The sequence below is a fragment of the Rhinopithecus roxellana genome, chromosome 12 (assembly GCF_007565055.1).
Source record: "Rhinopithecus roxellana isolate Shanxi Qingling chromosome 12, ASM756505v1, whole genome shotgun sequence".
Lineage (NCBI taxonomy): Eukaryota > Metazoa > Chordata > Mammalia > Primates > Cercopithecidae > Rhinopithecus > Rhinopithecus roxellana.
In genome coordinates, this window is record NC_044560.1 from 113913367 (window position 1) to 113931319 (window position 17953).

A 17953-nucleotide genomic window follows, 5' to 3' on the forward strand; every position below is an offset into this window, starting at 1 on the left:
GCCTGGTTATGAGCTGACACCTGCCCATGTGTTTTCAGTTTGTCTCTTGTTTGTGCTTTGTGGCTGCACCCTCAGCTGATGTCATGACCCACAGCTTGAACAGCACTTGTCCAGACGGCCTGGGTGCTCCCAGACATCATGAGACACTGGTCACCAAAAAAAGCAAAATGCAGCATGTGCTGTGCGTGTGACTCTCCCTCCCGCCTGCCAAGGCCACTGCCCTGACGCCCGGGCCTCACCCCACTGTGCTTTCCTGGCAGCTGTCCTTGTGTCTCACCCACCTCTCGACAAGACACCCCACAGTGCTCTTCTGGGACCCTGGACCCTCGCTGGTGCCGTGCCTCTGTCCATGTCATGTATAAAACGGCAATGCCAGTTCCCTCCGGACACCCAGGAGGCCCACAGCATGCAACTGCTCCACCGCGTGCACCAGGGATTGCTGGCTCTGGGTACCAGAAGCTGCTGCTGTCGTGGGCTGGTGGCACGGGCAGCTTTCCTGTTTGCCCAGGACCTGGAGGAGTGGCCATCACATGGGAAAGGAGCAGAGATGCCCAGGAAGGCACTGGAGAGAGGTCCCCTTGGTGGGTTAGGGCATGGCACGAGGAGCCTCAAGGACTCCGAGTGGTGGCCTTTGCTCCTGCTGGCCATGCTTGGAGCTTGGCACTCCACGGAAGGCCTGGCTAGGAGCAGGCAGCCAGCCCATGCACCCTGGAGACCACAGCTCGCCGCCGTGTCTGCAGGGGCCGCCCACTGCAGCAGACGAAGGGAAAAGTGACCCGTACGCCTTCCTTTCTGTCTCACACTGAGAAGCAAGGGCTTCCTGTTGCTCAGAAATCCCCCAGCCTGGCCTGGGACACCGACCAGGGCAGCTGCACATCGGAGTCTGAAATGCTCCTGCAGCCCCGAATATGAGCGCGTGTAAAATGTTGGATTGAACAGCTAAGAGCTGTGCCACTACTCAGGAGATTCAAATGAAACTGCAAACCAAGTCCAAAGTGGCTCTCATATAAACACTGCAGCATTTCCCCCAGAAAACTGTTCCCAAGCCTTCTGTCACTGGCCGACCCGTCTTGGAGGCCTTCTGCCTGTGGGCTGGCGGGTCCCTGCAGTGGGGCCCAGGAAGGGTCTGTGTGGGCCAATGGTGGCAGGTAGCCCGGGCCCAGAGCTACCGAGAAGGAGCCAGAAGCAGAGCCCTTAGAACACGTGGGGAGTGAAACGCCAGCAAGTTGCTTGGAGATGCGTCCTGTCTCCCAGATGTCTTGTATTATCACAGACTCACTTGGCCAAAGATGGTAGGGTCCCCAGACAGCCAGGAAGGAGGGATCCTGCGTTCCTGTTCTCGATTGAGCCAACATATGACCGAATTCTCCATTGTCGGTTTGCATTCAGAGGATGGATGAAGTGGACACAGAGGAGCGGGAGGGAGATGATTTATCAAAGCCATGGCTTTCGTCCCTGGATTCCAGAAAAGCTTGCATCTGAATAACTTGTGTGTGTAGAAACTCTAGGGGGATTTTTTTTTTTTTTTTTTAAGGCAGAAAAAGATAGGGAACTGAGAGGAGCACGAAAATAGACTTCAGCTCCGTATCGGAGCCTCACTGGGCGGGATGGAGCTGGCTGGTTGGGTGTATACTTCCCTCTCCAGAAAGCGGATCATTTTCAAACAAAAAATGCAGTTACAGTCTTCTACAGGCTGGAAGATAAAGTCAGGCTGGCGGACGATATCCAGCCACCCACCATCCCATGTTCTTTCTGCTTTGCTGGCGAGAGTTTGGGGAACTGGGATCTGAGTCTGGTCTGCACTGGAGAACAGTCTTGTTTTTATACTCCTAGATGATTCCATCATTTGGGGTATTCTTGTGGGCTTCCTGGTTTTTTTTGTTTTATTTTGTTTTGTTTTGTGTTTTTTTTTTTTTTTTTTTTGAACAATGCTTCAGTTTCTGCTTTTTCTTTTGTATCAGCACAGTCCGGTAGGACTTTCTGCCCTGGCTGCTGCTGCAGGTCACCTTCTGATTTGGTGCCTCCTAGGAATCCGTGTCCCCCATACTCCGCCCTGTCCTCTCTGCCCAGGCTATTCTTGCATGTTCTAAAACCAACAATCCGCAAACCATTTTTCTTGGTCGACGCTGGGGAACCTGAATGAAAATGCTTAGCTGTCCCCAGGCAAAACTGGGCTATGGTCCATACGGCTCCACTCCCCACTGGTGGCCCCAAGAGGACACAGAGCTACAGCAGTGGGAGGGTCGCATTTTACAGATGGAAAAACTGAGGCCCTGAAGGCTGAGCGTTGCAGCCAGGATCAAAGAACCCATTGCTGGACTCCGAGTTGTTTACCCTCCTGACTCAGGGCTTTCCTGGACCCGTGATCCAAGCCTCAGTTTCCCTTCAGTTTAGAGCTTCCATGTGCCCTGCCCTCCTGGCCAGCCATGGGGAAGCCTAGGCCCTGTGCGGGAGTAAACTTCCAGGGAGTTGTTGGCCCAAGCAGCCCACTGCATCCAGAGATCCTGTGACTTTGACCCACCCTGAAGCTCCCTGTTGTGCAGGCGGGGCTCTTCCCCAGCCCTGAGAGTCACCTGAGGTGCTATCTGGACCTTTCTGCCCTGTTGACACTGCTTATGGTGTTTTGCAATCAGAAAAGACAGGAGATTAAAAAGTGCCCGGCTGGGGACTTTGGATTTCAGCAAAGCGCCCTGGCCATGCATTCAAGTTTTTCCTTTAGAAATCTGCTTCCATGGGGTGGCTGATGCTGCCTGTCCGGCCACGTGGCCCTGCTCCTTGCTCCACATAGGGCCAGGGTCCTCCACTCCCTGGCTCCCTCCCATGGGACAGGACCCCCCCACAGGCAGGCACATAGGCAACTTCTGGAATGTTTGTGGAGCGGCTGTGTTTACCGTGAGAGCTGGGATTTGGGTGAAAGGCTCTCATGATGGAAGCCACGGCTGTGCCCCTGGCCTCAGACTTGTCGGGACTCACGTGGCTACAGATGGACCCCATGGGAAGCCCAGGGTGGAGCTAAAGAGGGGCGGCTGCACTTGGCCCTCCTGGCTCTGGTTCTGGACCCTGCAGCCGTGGTGGGCTCTGGTCCTAGGGCTGGACCAGCTTCCCCGAGCCAGGGTCGTCACCATCAGCATCATGACTTGGCCATGATCTGTGAAGGGGCTGGTGGACCTGAGGGTTCTGCTCTGTGTCTGCTGCCTGCAGCCTCCTGAGGTGCCTAGGTGGGAAGGGATGGAAAGGGGCACCACCTGTGCCCCTCAGCCCCTCAGCCAGACCCAGCCTTGTCCACCTGGGCTGCTTCCGGGAAGTCCTGGGAGGCAGGTTTGGATCCAGCAGCCTTTCCCACATCTTGTCCCTTACACACCACAGGATGAGTGGGAGGCTGCTTCTCTGCCGTTGCCCAGAGAGGGCCCCGAGGTCCTCTGCACAGCAAGGACAGGCCCTACTCCTCCCGGGCCCTGCTGTGCCAAGGGTCCCTCTGACGGGGCATCCAGAAGGCAGCCCCAGCCACCGTCCTCCTGCCTCAGCAGGCCTCCTGTCATCTATCCCACGCCATCTGTCCCATGCCGTCCTGCCTCTCTGCTGGCCCCCAGGCCCCTCCCATCCTGGACAGCCAGCACCTCTGCCCCATTCTTCATGCCCCTGCCTGCATCCTGCTGGTCTCTGCGGCCGCCGGAGGGTGCCAGGGTGCAGGTGGACAGGGTGAGGGGCCCACCTGGCTTCCAGGGTCGTGTGGCCAGCAGGCCCTGGGAAAGCCTTGCTGGACATGAGGCTGTCTGTCACTTCCTCCCTCCCCTCCCCTTGGGCCCTGGCAGAATATGTCTGTCCCACCCCCTTGGGTAGAGGGGTAGTATCAGGCACACCCCTCCAGCTAGGGGGCCCCAGAGCTGCAGCAGAGCTAGAGGCCCTAGCTGCCGACTGAGATTCCACCCAATGTTCTGGGTCCCAGAAGAAGCAGGTGGTGCAATTCAGGCCCCGAGTTCCAGCCCGTGCATCCCACCAGGGGCCCCTGCCCAGCCCCCTCCTCTTCTTCACACAAGCACGGCCTCAGCCTGTGCTCTTTGCCAGGTGCAGGGAGACCCTGGGAGGGCCTATTGGGGTGCCAGGTGGAGGCCAGGCAGTGGGCGGGGTCCTGGGGCATCTCTGCCTCCTTAGTTCTCCAAGCAAGTCTCCACGGCTGAGCTCTCAGAGGCCAGGCCACAGGGGCAGGGGTCATCTGCATAGGACAGCCCCACTCCCCTCAGCCTTCCCTGCCCAGGCTGAGCCCTGAACTCCTTTTTGCCTGGAAGACACAGGTCTTCCAGGATGGCTTCACGTTTCCTTACTGCCCACACACCCATGGGAGACACCAGGTGGCAGTTCCCCACACCAGTCTCATTGTGAGGGGGAGTAGCTGCATCCAGGACCCAGGCCAGCTGCCCTCGAGTCCAGGGCAGGCAGGGAGCGGGAAGGGTAAGAGGGGTGGTGGCGCCCCAGTACTCACCTGCCCTGCCCTCCTATCTCCGCAGCCTGTTCGACATGGGCGGTGAGTATTACTGCTTCGCTTCCGACATCACCTGCTCCTTTCCCGCCAACGGCAAGTTCACTGCAGACCAGAAGGCTGTCTACGAGGCAGTACTGCGGAGCTCCCGCGCCGTCATGGGTGCCATGAAGCCAGGTGAGCAGCGGGGCGGTGCGGGGAGGCACACCTAGCGTGGTGTTGGGGGCGCTGCTGTGTGGCAGGTGCCTGCAGGAACTGGGCCTGCGTGAAGTGACTTGAATCTCTCCATGCTCCGGATGCTTAGTCCCTGAGTTTCCAGTGGTCTCTCCTAGGAAATAGGGCTGACCACCAGGCAGGGACAGACAGAACCGGGAATTGGGGACTCAGGCCAAGGCCCCCCCACCTGGTGGCCTCCACCTGCACATCTCCACTGGCCGCCAGCACACCAGCCTGTCTCCTGCTTTGTCCTTAAGCAGTGTCTACTCCAGAGAGGGCTCAGCCCACTTTGGACGCAGGCATGGGGTCAGAGCAGGTTCAAGTCCCGCCCAGCGCTCTGTGGTCTTGGGTGGAAAGCCCTCCTCTGGGTGGCTGTTTCCACGTCTGTAAATGGGGAGGCAGCGACTGACTCGTGGAGACTGAGTTAAACTGTGTAAAGCACCTGCAAGGCCGCCTGGCCTGTGGCACTGCCCTGCAGGGGTCACAGTCACTACCGTGATGGCCATGTTGAGGCCAGGGTGGGCCTGGTGTTTCTCTCTCCTATCGGCCAGCATAGGCCAACCTGTCATGTCCCCACCCCTCCAACCCTGGGCAGCCTGCACAGGCCCCACTGCTACCCCTTGACCTCCCACTGCTACCCCTTGACCTCCCACTGCGTGCCATTGATGCCATTGATGTCTGGCAGGGCGGGCAGAGGAGGTCCCCTGGAGGGAAGCCAGCATCCTCCCAACAAGGCCAGCTTTCAGGAGTCCTCCTGGGCACCTTCCGCTGTCACCATCCCACTCAGCCAGGCTCCTTCCGAGTGACTCCTGGGTCCTCCATAGCCCTGGCAGAGGCGGAGTCCAGCACCCACAGGATCAAACCCCAGCTCTCTGCTCTGCAACAATAGAAACCGTTTCCCAGCAGTGATGGGAGGTCCTGGCTTGTCACCTTTGCCCGGAGGAGAGAATTGAGGGATGTGGTCTTGTCATGTTCTTGCTTCAAGTCTTTCAGGGCTTCAACACAGCCCCCCTGCTGTAGTCCTTAGATTCCCCAGAACCTGGGCAGGTTCCTATGGGCCCACCATGTGCTGGCCACCCCCTAGGCCTGGCCCTCTGCAGACACATGGCTCCCACGACTCTGACTGAGATCTGTTTGGCAGCTGCCAGGCTCCAGCCTACAGTGCAGAGGGGCTTTCTCCGCCCACACCGGCCCAGGCACAGCTGGCCCCCCAAGGCACTCAGGCTCTGCATCTTTGGTTATAATCTACAGAACAGTCCGCAGCCAGTTTGGTCATTTGGTGCTGCCACAAATTCACAGAGGTGGAAAATCAGGACAGAGCTGGGGCCAGGGCCGCAGCAGCATAGGACAATGGCCCTGCACTCACAGCTGGATCGTCTGGCCAGGGCCCGCCTCAGCACACAGGCTCCAGCCACCTTCTGCAGCCTGGAGTCTCTCCATCTGGGTCATGGTCAGAGATCACCTCATGTTGGCCAAACCCAGGTCGTAGTCCAGCCCCTCAGCTTGCCCCCACCCTCATCCACTGCCTCCCACCCACAGCTATACAGACCTCCAGAGAGACAGGCAGGCCCCTGTGTAGGGGAGCTCAGGTGTCCTTCAGGAGCCACGTGGGCTCAACACAGCCAGAGGGGACAGCCCAGTAGAGCAAAGCTGCAGAGTCCAGGATGCAGGCCCCAGACCCAGAGTGCCCTGAGCCCAGCCCCAGCTCTGCTGCCTGCTGGCCAGGTACCTTACTTAAGCCCCAAACAGACCAAGGATAGACCCCTGCTCTCCTAAAGCAGAGTCCAGTGGGCCTGGCCAGCTCTAGGCTGTGGCATCTGGTTAGACATGGAGTGCCCTCTGTTAAGGACCCACAGAGAGCTGGCAGCTGCCCAGTGTGCCCTCAGTGTTCAAGGAAAAAGGAGGAAAGAAAGATCTGGAGCCTCCAGAATGTGGCCTCAGAACTCAATGGCTTGGCAATCGACTAAACAGTCCCTACGGCCCCACAGCCCATTGCTGGGATGAGTTGCAGCCTCGATCACTGGCCCAAGTATTGCTTCAGAGGGGCCCCCAGCCACCGTTGCTTTCAGAGGAGGCAGACTGTGGGCAAGCCTTTCCAGATGGTGTCCAGTCCAGCCTAGAGAGCCCCGCCAGAGGCTGAGGAGCCACAGAGAGACGCTGGGGGCAGTGCCAGGCCCCAGCCCCACACCCTCACCCAACTCAGCAGCCCCAAGTCTGTCCAGAAAGTGGCCAGGCCTGTGGGCAAGTCCCCAAGCCCCACGTGGCACTGAGAAAGGCCTGAGCTGGGTCTCCCGTCCTGTGATGCTGCCTGGTTCATGCTGACTCTTGGGGCAGGCACAGGCCTCAGGCCTGGCAGGGGTGTCTGGGGCCACCATGCCAAGCCCAGCTAGGCTCGTCACAGACCATGGGAGGCAGGTCCTCGCCCAGCCCCACTCCCGCCCACCACTGGGCTTCACTGCCCAGACCCAGCCTAGGGGGTCTGGAGGATCCCTGTGTAAGGGAATGGAGCAGATCCCCAGCAGGCCCCCGCACACCTACCACCCGCACTGAGCTGTGTGACACTGATGTCCCCCAAGGGCAGAATTGGACTCCATCTGGATCACACACAGTGAAGGCCCGTGGGGCAGGTCACCTCCCATAGCATCAAGGAGGCCATGACCAGGTCAGCCCCCTGCCCTGTCCCAGTGGAAATGCCCTGGGTTTGTGGGTTCAATTCCTGGGCCAAGACAAACACCCCACCGAGACTGCCCGACTGCATCCTGTGACCTTCCAGGGAGAGTAAATAAAGCAGGAAACCCCATAGCTAAGCCCAAAGGAGAGGCAGGAAAGAATGATCAGGACCCTGGGGAGTTGAGGAATGTAGGCCTTGGCCCCCTGATCCTAGGGCTGGAGGGGGAGCATTCCTCACTGTCACTCACAGTCAGTGAGGAAGGAGGCTGCGACCGGAACACTACCCTGCTGCTGGGAGTCCACAGGCGGGTGGCAGGCCAGGCCCGGCAGCTGCAGGACCTCGGGGAGTGCCATGCACGGGAGGCTGGATGGGATCCAAGCTCAGCGCGGCTCCTGTGTTGGGGCAGGCTGCTCACCCCATGCAGACCCTTGCATGCATGGTGAGGGGAACGGGGAAGCACTGCTAGGACGGATGGGTGAGCCCGGCAGGGTGGTCCTGAGCCAGGGTCTGCATTGGCACGGCCACAGCAGGAAGGCTGTACCTAGAAGCAGCACAGCTGTCCCCGTCCCATAGGCTCAGTCCCTGCGGCCACCTTGAAGCTCCAGAGGACCCCAGCACTGAGGGCCCCACACCCTCTGCCTGTAAGCCTCGCCTCCCAGCCCCCACCCAGCTCCCTCTCCTCCTCGCCCACCTGCCCTTCTTGGCCTCCCCGCCTTCCTCTTCTTTTTCCCGTGCTCACCCAGGAGCCTCCTGTGCCCCTGTCACTGGGGGCCCAGCCCCTATCAACCTGGAACAGCAGTGGTGGCCCATGATTGTGTTTCGTCCCCACTCCTGGCTCTGTCCCTGCCCTCAGGGTCCTGGCCACTTGTGACTGACGGGGTGCTGCTGATGTGAGGTCAGAGGAGGGGAAAGAAGTGGCAGGAAGTGTCCCCGCCTCCAAAACAGGCCTGACGGGGCGAGAGGGGGCACTGAGGCGTGGGGTGACCAGGTGGCTGGCAGGGACCCAGCAGCACCGGCCCTGGCCCACCTGGCATGTGTCTCCTGTGGCCCCGTGGTCAGTGGCACCTCTGCCAGCTTTGCTCCCCTCCCAGCCAGCGCCAGGGGCTGGGGCCAGCCGCTAGACTTCTGGTCAGGCCTCATCCTCCGAGACGGCATGGAGTGCAGGGCTCAGGCAGACAGGCATGGCAGCCATGTGCCACCCCAGCCACAGATACCCTCTGCGGCAGGTGCCAGGACGGGGAGGGCTGTCTTCAGTGTGGGCACCATGTCCACCCCTCCTGCCGGCCGCAACGGTGAGCCAGTTCCCTGGCCTCTTCTTACTCCTTGGGGCACTCTGCCAGGGTGTGGGGGAGGAGACTCAAGGAGCAGCCTGGGCCAACACAGCACCCTGCTTTCGCACAGGGTGAGCGGATCCCCAGAGGTTCTGGCAGCAGACTGGGTTCTACCCACATCCCATGCAGGGTGGGGTGAGTTGGAAGTCCTCAGCCCCATGTCAGCTCAGCCAGCCCTTAGGGCCTGCCCTGGGACCCCGGCCAGAGCCTGCTGTCCTGCACCCCCAGAGCCAGGCTCACTCCCATCCATCCCGAGGGCCATGTTCCGCAGATGAAGCGCGCTCTTTGTCTGGAAGCGGCTCTAAGGACGCTGCCTTTGTAGCTGGGTCAGGCCCCGGAGCCCCTGGGGCTGTCACACTCCGGGTAGGAGGCCTCGGGGCTGTGATGGATGCTTTGAGGCTCCAAGGAGCTGGCCTGGGCCCTAGGCCCAGCAGGAGCGGGTGCTGCCTGAGGAGACCAAGTGGACTCAGAAGACCACCCAGGGGCCACTCTGGCCACACTTGGGGACTGGGCAGCGGGAACAGCGGGGCTTGTTCCTCTGAGCCCTGCCATTTCACGGGGCCATGATGGGACACTAACCTAGAGGCTGCCCTGCCCGTTCTAGGGTCTGAGTACACAGAGGAGCAGGGGATGGGGCACAACACAGGCTGCAAGAGAGCCATGAGGGAGGCTGGGGCTCCCCTCATTCCAGGAGTTTACCAAGCACCTGCTGCGTGCCAGGCAGACAGCAGGGTACGGGCACCGCCCTTGCAAGGCCCAGAGGTCATAACCAGACCCAGCTGTGCTGTGTGTGCCATGAACTCTCAAAGCACAGGAAGGGGCAATCAGAGAGGGCTTCCTGGAGGAGGAGCCTCAACACAAAGGCCCACAGGAGGAATGGGAGCACATCTGGGAAAAGGGGCTCGGAGGAGGTGGCCCCAGCTAAGGAAACAGCAGGTGGGGAGGGCCAGTTCTTGGGACCCATGGCCTTGGTCCAGCTGCCCCTCCCAGGAGTGGGTGAGGGAGAGACTGGAGACCAGGCCAGGCTGAGAACCTGGGCTTCGAATGGGGCTGTTTGCCCCATTCATTCTAAAGAGATGGCCCAGGCATCCGAGGGTTGTGCAGCGGAGGAGGGAGCTGGGCAGACTCCAGGAGGGGTGGGGCAGGTGCAAGGGTGCTCTGGAAAGCCAGAATGAGGTTTGGCGCTTGCTAGGGGTTAGGGCATGCAGGGCAGCTGCTGCCCAGCTTCTGCTGTGTGATTCCCAGTGTGGCATCTAGCTATAGGTTGGCTAGGGGCTGGGGGTGCCTTCCAGCCTGGACTAGAGAGCTTGACGGTATCGCCAGGCTGCCAGGGTGGGAGGAGCCTGAGAGGGCCCAGGCTGGCAAGGGAGCCCTCAAGTTGTGCCCACCCCACCAGCCTAGTGCAGGGACAGTGACCCTCACACACTCCAGGGGCCCCCGCCCAGGCCATGGGTGTTGTAACCACCATCCGGGCCAGACGCTGGGGCCAAGTTGCTGGAGGTTGAATCACTGTCACAACCCTAACCACACACAGGCAGAAACTCCCCGCTCCCGGCCAAGAGAGTTGTGTGCAAGGCCTTCCCCGAGGGTGCACAGGCGAGGAAGACCAGCGGCGCCGAGGGGACCCCCGGGCCGGCACGTCCGGGTGGCGCCGGGCCTGCCCCCGGGAAGGGTCACCACGGAGCATGATTTATACCTGATTCCCGCCCTCTGTGGAGGCTGGGCCAAGAACACAGCCCACTACTGAAGTTAGCCTGGTTGGAAGGCTGGCTGCATTTCCCGGGGCTCCTCTTTGGTGACCAGAGAAGGGCCCGTCCAAGAGGAAGCAGTTGAGCTGGGCTTGGGGCACGAGCCACGCACAGGAGGCCTCCCAGCACCACATGCCAACTTTGCAGGCTGTTGGGGGACCTGAGGGGCACTCACTTTATGCCGGGCCCAGTGGTGCCCTCGGGAGACCCCCACCCTCGAAGTGAGACATGAGAAGCAAACGAGCAGATCCGTCCAGGGGACTGCTGCAGGCTGGATGGACGGTGCAAGGAGAAATCACCAGGCCTGGGACAGCAAGGCAGGAAGGTCTCCCCTGAGAGGGGACAGCTTTTATGCAGAGACCCCTTGGATGAGGCATCACAGGCCAAGGCCTGGCACAGGCCACAGCAAAGGGCCTGAGGTAAAAAGGCCTGTGTGCCTTAAGGTGGCCTCGTCTCTGGAGGATGCGGCAGCAGGGAGGAAGGGCAAGGTGGGCCGGGGTTGTCGGGGCTGGGGTCTCAGAAGAGCAGCAGCAGAGGCTGGGCAGGCTTGGCGCATACCCTAGGAACAAATGAACATCAAAGTGTGGAACCAGGGCTGGCTGGTCATGCACAATGGAGGAATGGTGTCCGGGGTGCTGTCCCCAGCCCCCAGGTGACAGAGGCTTACAGAGGTGGGGGAGCAGCCAAGTGGGCTCCAGTTACTCAGGTCTCCTTTTCCGGGATGCTGTGCCCTTCAGAAAAGCCAGGGGTGCAGGGTGGGCCAGCCAGGGGTGTGTGTGCGCCCAGGGCTGCCCTAGACACAGGGCAGTGGCAACCAGAGTTGCCCCAGGCCTGCCCGGGCTCTCCCCCATGCCAGACCCCAGGATGGCTGCCCCCACCTCAGCCCCTTGGAGGCTGGGGCAGGGAGCTGGGCTCTGAGGAGGATCCCCGCTCTGTGGGGGGGGGTGGGGGCAGGTCTAAGCGTCTCCACCCCTGCCACCCTTAGGCCACAGCCATGGCTGAGGCGCTGCACTGTGAATGGCAGGCAACAGCCCTACTGCCTGCCCAAAGCCGTGTGCCCCCAGCCCGCCTGATACCCAGCACCAGGGTGGCCAACTCTGGCACTAAAGGGGTCCCAACATGAGGGACTTGTGCCCAGTGAGTGTCGGGGGTGATGGCCTGTGTCCCGGTGTGGACTTTCATCCCTGTCCGCCAGCTGAACCCATCATCTGCCCTCCGCCAACCACAGAGGTTCAGAATCCTGCCTCTCACAGCCCAGCCCTCGCCAGCTCAGGGTCTCCTGGGCCCCTCCCACAGCAGCGATCGGCAGTGATGGGCCATGCAGGGCAGGCTCTGGCTCTGCGCCAAGGCAGGGCCTGGCAGGGAGGCCCTTAGGAGCCAAGGTCACTCCGCCTGGTGGGGCTGGACCTCACCAGGAGGTGCCGCAGGGAATTGCCGGGTGCCCTCTCCAGCCAGTGAGCTGTGTGTTGATCAAGGCCCCCTGCCACGTGCCTGGCCAGAGTGTCCTGGGGCCCCAGCCTCTGCCAGAACATGGCCTGCCCAAACCCAGCCCCCATGGGGTCACGGCAGGAGGCCTCACCTGCCTCGGGTCCTTGTCTGGTGCTCAGGCCAAGTCCAGCAGTGGAAGCTGCCATGAGGAGAGGCTGATGCTGGGATTCCACAGAGTCCGGGGGTGGGACGGGCACACCCTTGGGCTGCTGAGACTCTACGTGGGGGGCTCTCCAAGGGCCTCCTTCCTAGGGGCCATGCTCCAGAGCCTGTGTGGCCCCCAAAGCTCTGTGCTTAGGAAGTTCTCTCCATGGTGGCCTTCGCCCCACTAACATGCGGCAGAGATGAGTTGGATTCGAAGCTGGGGCTTGGACATCTGGGCTCCCCTGGAGATGGTGCCGCTGATGTTGGCAGGCGGGGCCCCAGACCCCTGCCAGCCAGCTCATGGGGCCGTGCCAGCCACACCTTCTCCCCAGAAACCTTTGCTCCTTGCAGCAGCTCCGGGGTGACTCTTCCCCATTCTGGGATGTGCAAGGACCCCTCTTTTCAGCCACGGGCTTCCCCGCTGTGCCACAGCAGCAAAGCCCCATCGGAGCTCTGAGCCAGGGTTTGGGCCTGAGCCTCAGGGCCAGGGCCCACGGAGTCTCCCAGTGTCTGCTATTGGGGGAGACGTGCGCATTTCTCCTCCTGGTGCCCAGGGATTTGGCTGGGTTCCCCTGGGCCCAGAAGCACAGGCTGTTCAGAGTGGACACGCCATGGGCTACAAAGTAGACCCAGGCTGGGCCCCTGGCCACAGGTGACAGGAACCTGTCCCTAGGGGCAGAATGGAGGCACAAGAAGGGTCCTGAGGGCCAGAGCTTTTGCTGGGAAAGCTCAGCACTGGGGGCCACCCTAGTCCTTGTCCCCCTGGGCCCCCGGTGTGGTGCCCTTGCCCCTTACCCCCCCCTTCAGGCCCTCCCACCACAGCCAGTGTGAGGGCTTCATGTCTCCCAGCCCCTGGCCCTGTGGTGTTGGCTGCTGGGCTCTGTGGCTCACGGCAGCTCCCTCTGGCCCGCAGGTGTCTGGTGGCCCGACATGCACCGCCTGGCAGACCGCATCCACCTGGAGGAGCTGGCCCACATGGGCATCCTGAGCGGCAGCGTGGACGCCATGGTCCAGGCCCACCTGGGGGCCGTGTTTATGCCTCACGGGCTCGGCCACTTCCTGGGCATTGATGTGCACGACGTGGGAGGCTACCCAGAGGTCAGTCAGTGTGGACGTGGCAGGCAGAGTGGCTTGCCCATCAGCTGCCGCTGAGCCTGGCCCCCGGGGCAGGGTGGGACTCTAGGAGGCAGCAGGGGTGTATTGGGATAGCAGTGATGGGCCCCCTGGCTCCCTGTGGTACACGGAGGGCATGAGAGGGGGCGATCAGGGCCCTGGCCAAGGCAGGGATGCATCCATGAGTGTTCCACAGACCTGGACATAAAAGCGGTGCTGTCTGCACTCTGAGCCCTGGTGTCACCTGCCCAGAAGGTGGCACACAGTCAGGATACGGTGCATGGGGCCCCATGGGACAGTGGTGCCAAGGACGGGTCTTTGTGATGGAACTGTGTGGCACCCCTCACGTCCAGCCGCCTCTGGCTTCATTTAGACTTGGGGAGTTGATGAGGCTCCACCCACTGGTGACTTGCCCTGGCCCCTCACAAGCCCAGAGCAGCCCTGCTCTGCTGCTGGTTCGCCCTCTGCCTCCCAGGCCCCTGGGCCACACACCTGTGACCCTGCAGCCTCCTCATCCCCAGGCATTCTGGGGACCCTTGGCAGATAAGGGAGGCTGGGGGCCATCTCCAGACAAGGCTCCCCCAGCCCTCAGAGGACCACTCAGAGGGCACGTGAGGCTTGGGGAGGCCCAACCGGGCAGGTGGCTATGGCCTCTCAGCTGGGCGGGCGGGGCGCGCCCGTCCCTGCCCTTGGCCAGCTGCCCAATGCAGGGGGCTGATTGTGCAACCGTGCACGCCCTGGGGCCCCCCAGCCGGTTAGCCAAGACAAGGCTCGGCCTCTTGGCTGCAGGGTGTTTTGAAAGCACTAAGAATGATTTTTTGGCAGGGTGGGGGCGGTGGGGGGAATTGCTTAAGAGAAGCATTATTATTCAATTATTTTTTTCCTCAAGTGTAAACAGTTAAATTTGGAGAAACAAAATCAGTTTTAATTTCCTAATGTCTATTCATCCCATTGTGCGCAGGGAGCCAAGAGCTGGGCCTTCCAGACATTGTTAGCTGAGGTTCGTTATTCATTAGTCGCCAAAGCGCTTTTTTTCCACCAGCAAAAATTGGCAGCAAACTGTTTTCATCTTTTCCAGTAAGCACCTCTTTGTGCTCAGAGTCTATTCTTCTGACAGATAAACATTGTGGAAAAAATATGGCTTTTCCTATAAAAGTCATTTGTTTTATTTCAGGCCTGCAGACACATCTGGGGCTCCTCTGCTTGGAGCCCAGTAAAAGTTATGGCCTTGTCAAGCCCTGTGCCCAGAGGCGGGCATGGGCACGGTGAGGGCAGGACCCCTCCCCACCCTTGAAGGCTGCACTTTCTGGACCACAGGGGCTCCTGCCCTCCCTACACGCCCAGCCCCTCCGCTTCTCTTATGACCGCGCCTGCACCCTGTTCTCAGCAGGTCTCCAGGGCAGGCCCCTAGAGCCAGCACCCTGAAGGGGCTACTGCATCGCTGGGCTGAGGCAGGCCTTGCCCCTGTGTCCGCCGTGGATCCCTTCTAATCTTCCCCCACCCCGTTTCAGTGGTGGACCTCAAGATTTCAGAGGGGAGGAAAGTTCGTTTCCCTGGCGAAACGAACCTGTCCCCCAACCGTGTAGCGGTCAGGGGTGGGCCCATGGGGATAGAAGGGTGACTGGGAGGAAGGAAACCTGACGTTGGCAGGCCCTTGCTTCCCCCAGACCCCTGGCTTCGACCGCCATGGGGTGGAGAGACAGGGACGGGCACTTCAGGAGTAGCATGAAGGAGAGGGATGGGCGGCGGTGGGGTGGGGGTGCCTAGCACAAGCTTTGAATGACAGGGACGAGAAGGTCCTGGAGCAGAGACCCTGGGACCCCCAGCAGCTTCTGGAGACAGGAGACAGGCCTCAGCTGAGTCCACATGCACCTCTCACTTGCGCAGAGGGAATGTCACTCCATACGGTTCCTCAGCCACGGGGCATCCCTGCCCTCTGGCCTCAGCTCCCGGTCAGCAGCCCAGAGGCAAGTGTGGTGGGGCTGGGGCCACACTAGCCAGGCTGTGGTGTCTCCTCATCGCCTCCCGCCCGGCCTGCTCTCTCCAGGTCAGGGTGGCTCTCCCTGCCCGCCGTGGAATCAGTCACAGCCTCTCTGGCCATGCCCAGCGTGGAGGCCAAGCCAGCCTGTTTCTGGTTACCTTACGTGAACTGCTAATTGGAGTCTGATGTTCTTGGCCCCCAAACAGTCAGAAATGACAGCTCCCGCTCCAGCAGCTGGGCTTCCTGGGGAGGGAGTGCAGCCGGGCAGGGCAGGCTCAGACCCTGACCAGAAAGCGTACTCGTGCCCACTGGCTCAGAGGCCCTGGCCACCGGCCGGATGGTGCCCCAGGGACCTGGGGCGAGCAGGAGCTCTCCTGTAATTCCCCGAGCACCCGCTCCTCTCAGCTGTGCCTGTGAGTGGACAAGGCCAGGCTGGGTGCGCATGGGGCAGCGTGGGGTGCAGACGGTCCCCTGCAGGGAGCGGCTCTACCACCGTCCCTCAGGCATCCTCCAAGGCTGGGGGCTATTTCCCAGAGCCCTGCCATAAGGCCCAGAGCACTCCTCTGGGAGCCACACCCGCCAAGCCACGCGCACACAGCACATGTGCACTGGCGCACTAAGGCTGGCAGACCCACCCTGATGACGGCACCTGTCCTCCCTGGACAGTCACACGGAAAACCTAGGCCTCGGCCTGGGGGAGCTGGGACCACGATTTCTGGGGCCAGTTTCCACTTGGGCTGCCTGGAAGGAAAGCTGTGGCCCCAAGAGGCTTCATAGCTGCCTTAAGAGCTTTTTTGGCTTCAGCGGTTTGGCATCTGCCACTCCTCTGGCCAGGAGCAGGGCCCGACTGAGGGCAGCCCAACCCTCAGCAAGCCCCGCAGGCCTGTCTGGGCATCTCGCACTGGGTGTGTGCACATGGGCGGCCACAGGGCTTCTCAAGCGAGCCCTAGGGTAGTGTGGCCAGGGACACTCAAGATCCGGGGGTACGTGCAGGGTGGAAGGACTTATCAGGGTGCCCACGGCCCAGCACAGCAGGGGCGAGCCTAGGCTGAGGACCTCAGTGGTCAAGAGAGCCCACAAGACTGGCGCCAGCCCTCACGTGCCTATCTCTCCTGATGAGGCCACGGCGAGCCCTGGAGCTGGCTCATCGGACCCCTCATCTCTGTTCCCCACAGGGCACGGAGCGCATTGACGAGCCCGGCCTGCGGAGTCTGCGCACTGCACGGTACCTGCAGCCAGGCATGGTGCTTACCGTGGAACCGGGCATCTACTTCATCGACCACCTCCTGGACGAGGCCCTGGTGGACCCGGCCCGTGCTTGCTTCTTTAACCGCGAGGTCCTGCAGCGCTTTCGCGGTTTTGGTGGGGTGAGTGCCCATGGGTCCCATTCTTGCTCCCAGAACATCTGCCACCTCCACTGCCGCTGTAGACTCCTTAGTCCCAAGACAGGGACCCTAGTGACGCCTTCCCTTGAGGTGGGCTCAGCTTGCCCCTTCGTGTGGTCTGTCACGAGATGGAGCCTCACCCCTCAGTAGGAACAGGCAGAGATCCTGCAAAACTCCTTCCTGCTCCAGGGGCTCCCATCCACCTGGCAAGGACAGGGTGAGCAGGTGATGTGAGCAGATGGCTCCATGAAGGAGCCTGGAGGCCACTTCCCTTTCCCAGGGAGTGTCAGCTGCTCCCACCCCATGGTGGGGTGGGCCTGGAATGGGCCCGGCCCCTCTAGCCTGGCACACGAGACTGCTCTGTGATCATGTGTGTCTGTCGGCTTGACCCAGGTCCGCATTGAGGAGGACGTCGTGGTGACTGACAGCGGCATGGAGCTGCTGACCTGCGTGCCCCGCACCGTGGAAGAGATTGAAGCATGCATGGCAGGCTGTGACAAGGCCTTTTCCCCCTTCTCTGGCCCCAAGTAGAGCCAGCCAGAAATCCCAGCACACCTGGGGACCTGGCCTTGCAACCTCTTTTCGCAATGGGCAGCCTGCTGGTCAGCACTCCAGTAGCGAGAGAGAGCACCCAGAATCAGATCCCAGCTTCGGCATTTGATCAGACCAAACAGCGCTGTTTCCTGGGGAGGAAACACTTTTTTAATTACCCTTTTGCAAGCTCACACCTTTAATCTGTTTTATACCTTGCTTATTAAATGAGCGATTTAAAATGATTGAAAATAATGCTGTTCTTTAGCAGCAACTAAAATACGTCTTGCTGTCATTTGTATTCCTTTTCCCAGGAAAGAAGCATTTCTGATACTTTCTCTCAAAAATCAATATGCAGAATGGCATTTGCAATAAAAGATTTCCTAAAATGGTCCTTTGTGCACGGCTTCCCCTTTATTCTTTATTCCTTTGCAGACGAGCATTTGGGACCCCGTACACCCTGAAAAGATGGCTCAGCTGGTGTCAGTATCAAAAGTCAGTTCCAGGAAAAGGGTGCTGGCGGCACAGGCCCTCTAACGGCTGCTTCTGCCTTGAACTGGCCTGGTGGGACAAGGGCAGAGTCCTCCCGGAGGAGCCTGCTTTGAGCCCCTGGGACTCGGGGCTCTGGTGTCACCCTGTCACTTGCTGTAAGGTTTCCCAAGCCTAACAGGATCAGAACCACTGGGGCATTTGCTAAGAGATTCCTGGGACCCCCTCAGACCATCTGACTCAATCTCGAGGGGCAGTGGCCTAGGAATTGTGTATTTCACAAGTGCCCGCCAGATGCTCCTGACAGACAAGTGTGAGCAGTACGCCCAGGCAAGGTGGTTTTAGCTTGTCAGTACCAGTGCAGCCCGAGGTTTGAGGT

The 17953-nt window shown here is 60.8% G+C and overlaps 1 protein-coding gene across 2 annotated transcripts in view; it reads left to right on the forward strand.

The window, feature by feature from the left end:
- Positions 1–17479, forward strand: part of PEPD (peptidase D) — a 136002-nt gene extending 118523 nt beyond the window's left edge. For both annotated transcript variants that reach the window (XM_010359608.2, XM_030942847.1), the window contains exons 12-15: positions 4506–4654; positions 12989–13173; positions 16345–16536; positions 16948–17479. In XM_010359608.2, the coding sequence (XP_010357910.1) occupies positions 4506–4654; positions 12989–13173; positions 16345–16536; positions 16948–17085 (664 nt within the window). In that variant the 3' untranslated portion in view covers positions 17086–17479. The remainder of the gene's footprint in view (positions 1–4505; positions 4655–12988; positions 13174–16344; positions 16537–16947) is intronic.
- Positions 17480–17953: the final 474 nt, after the last annotated feature.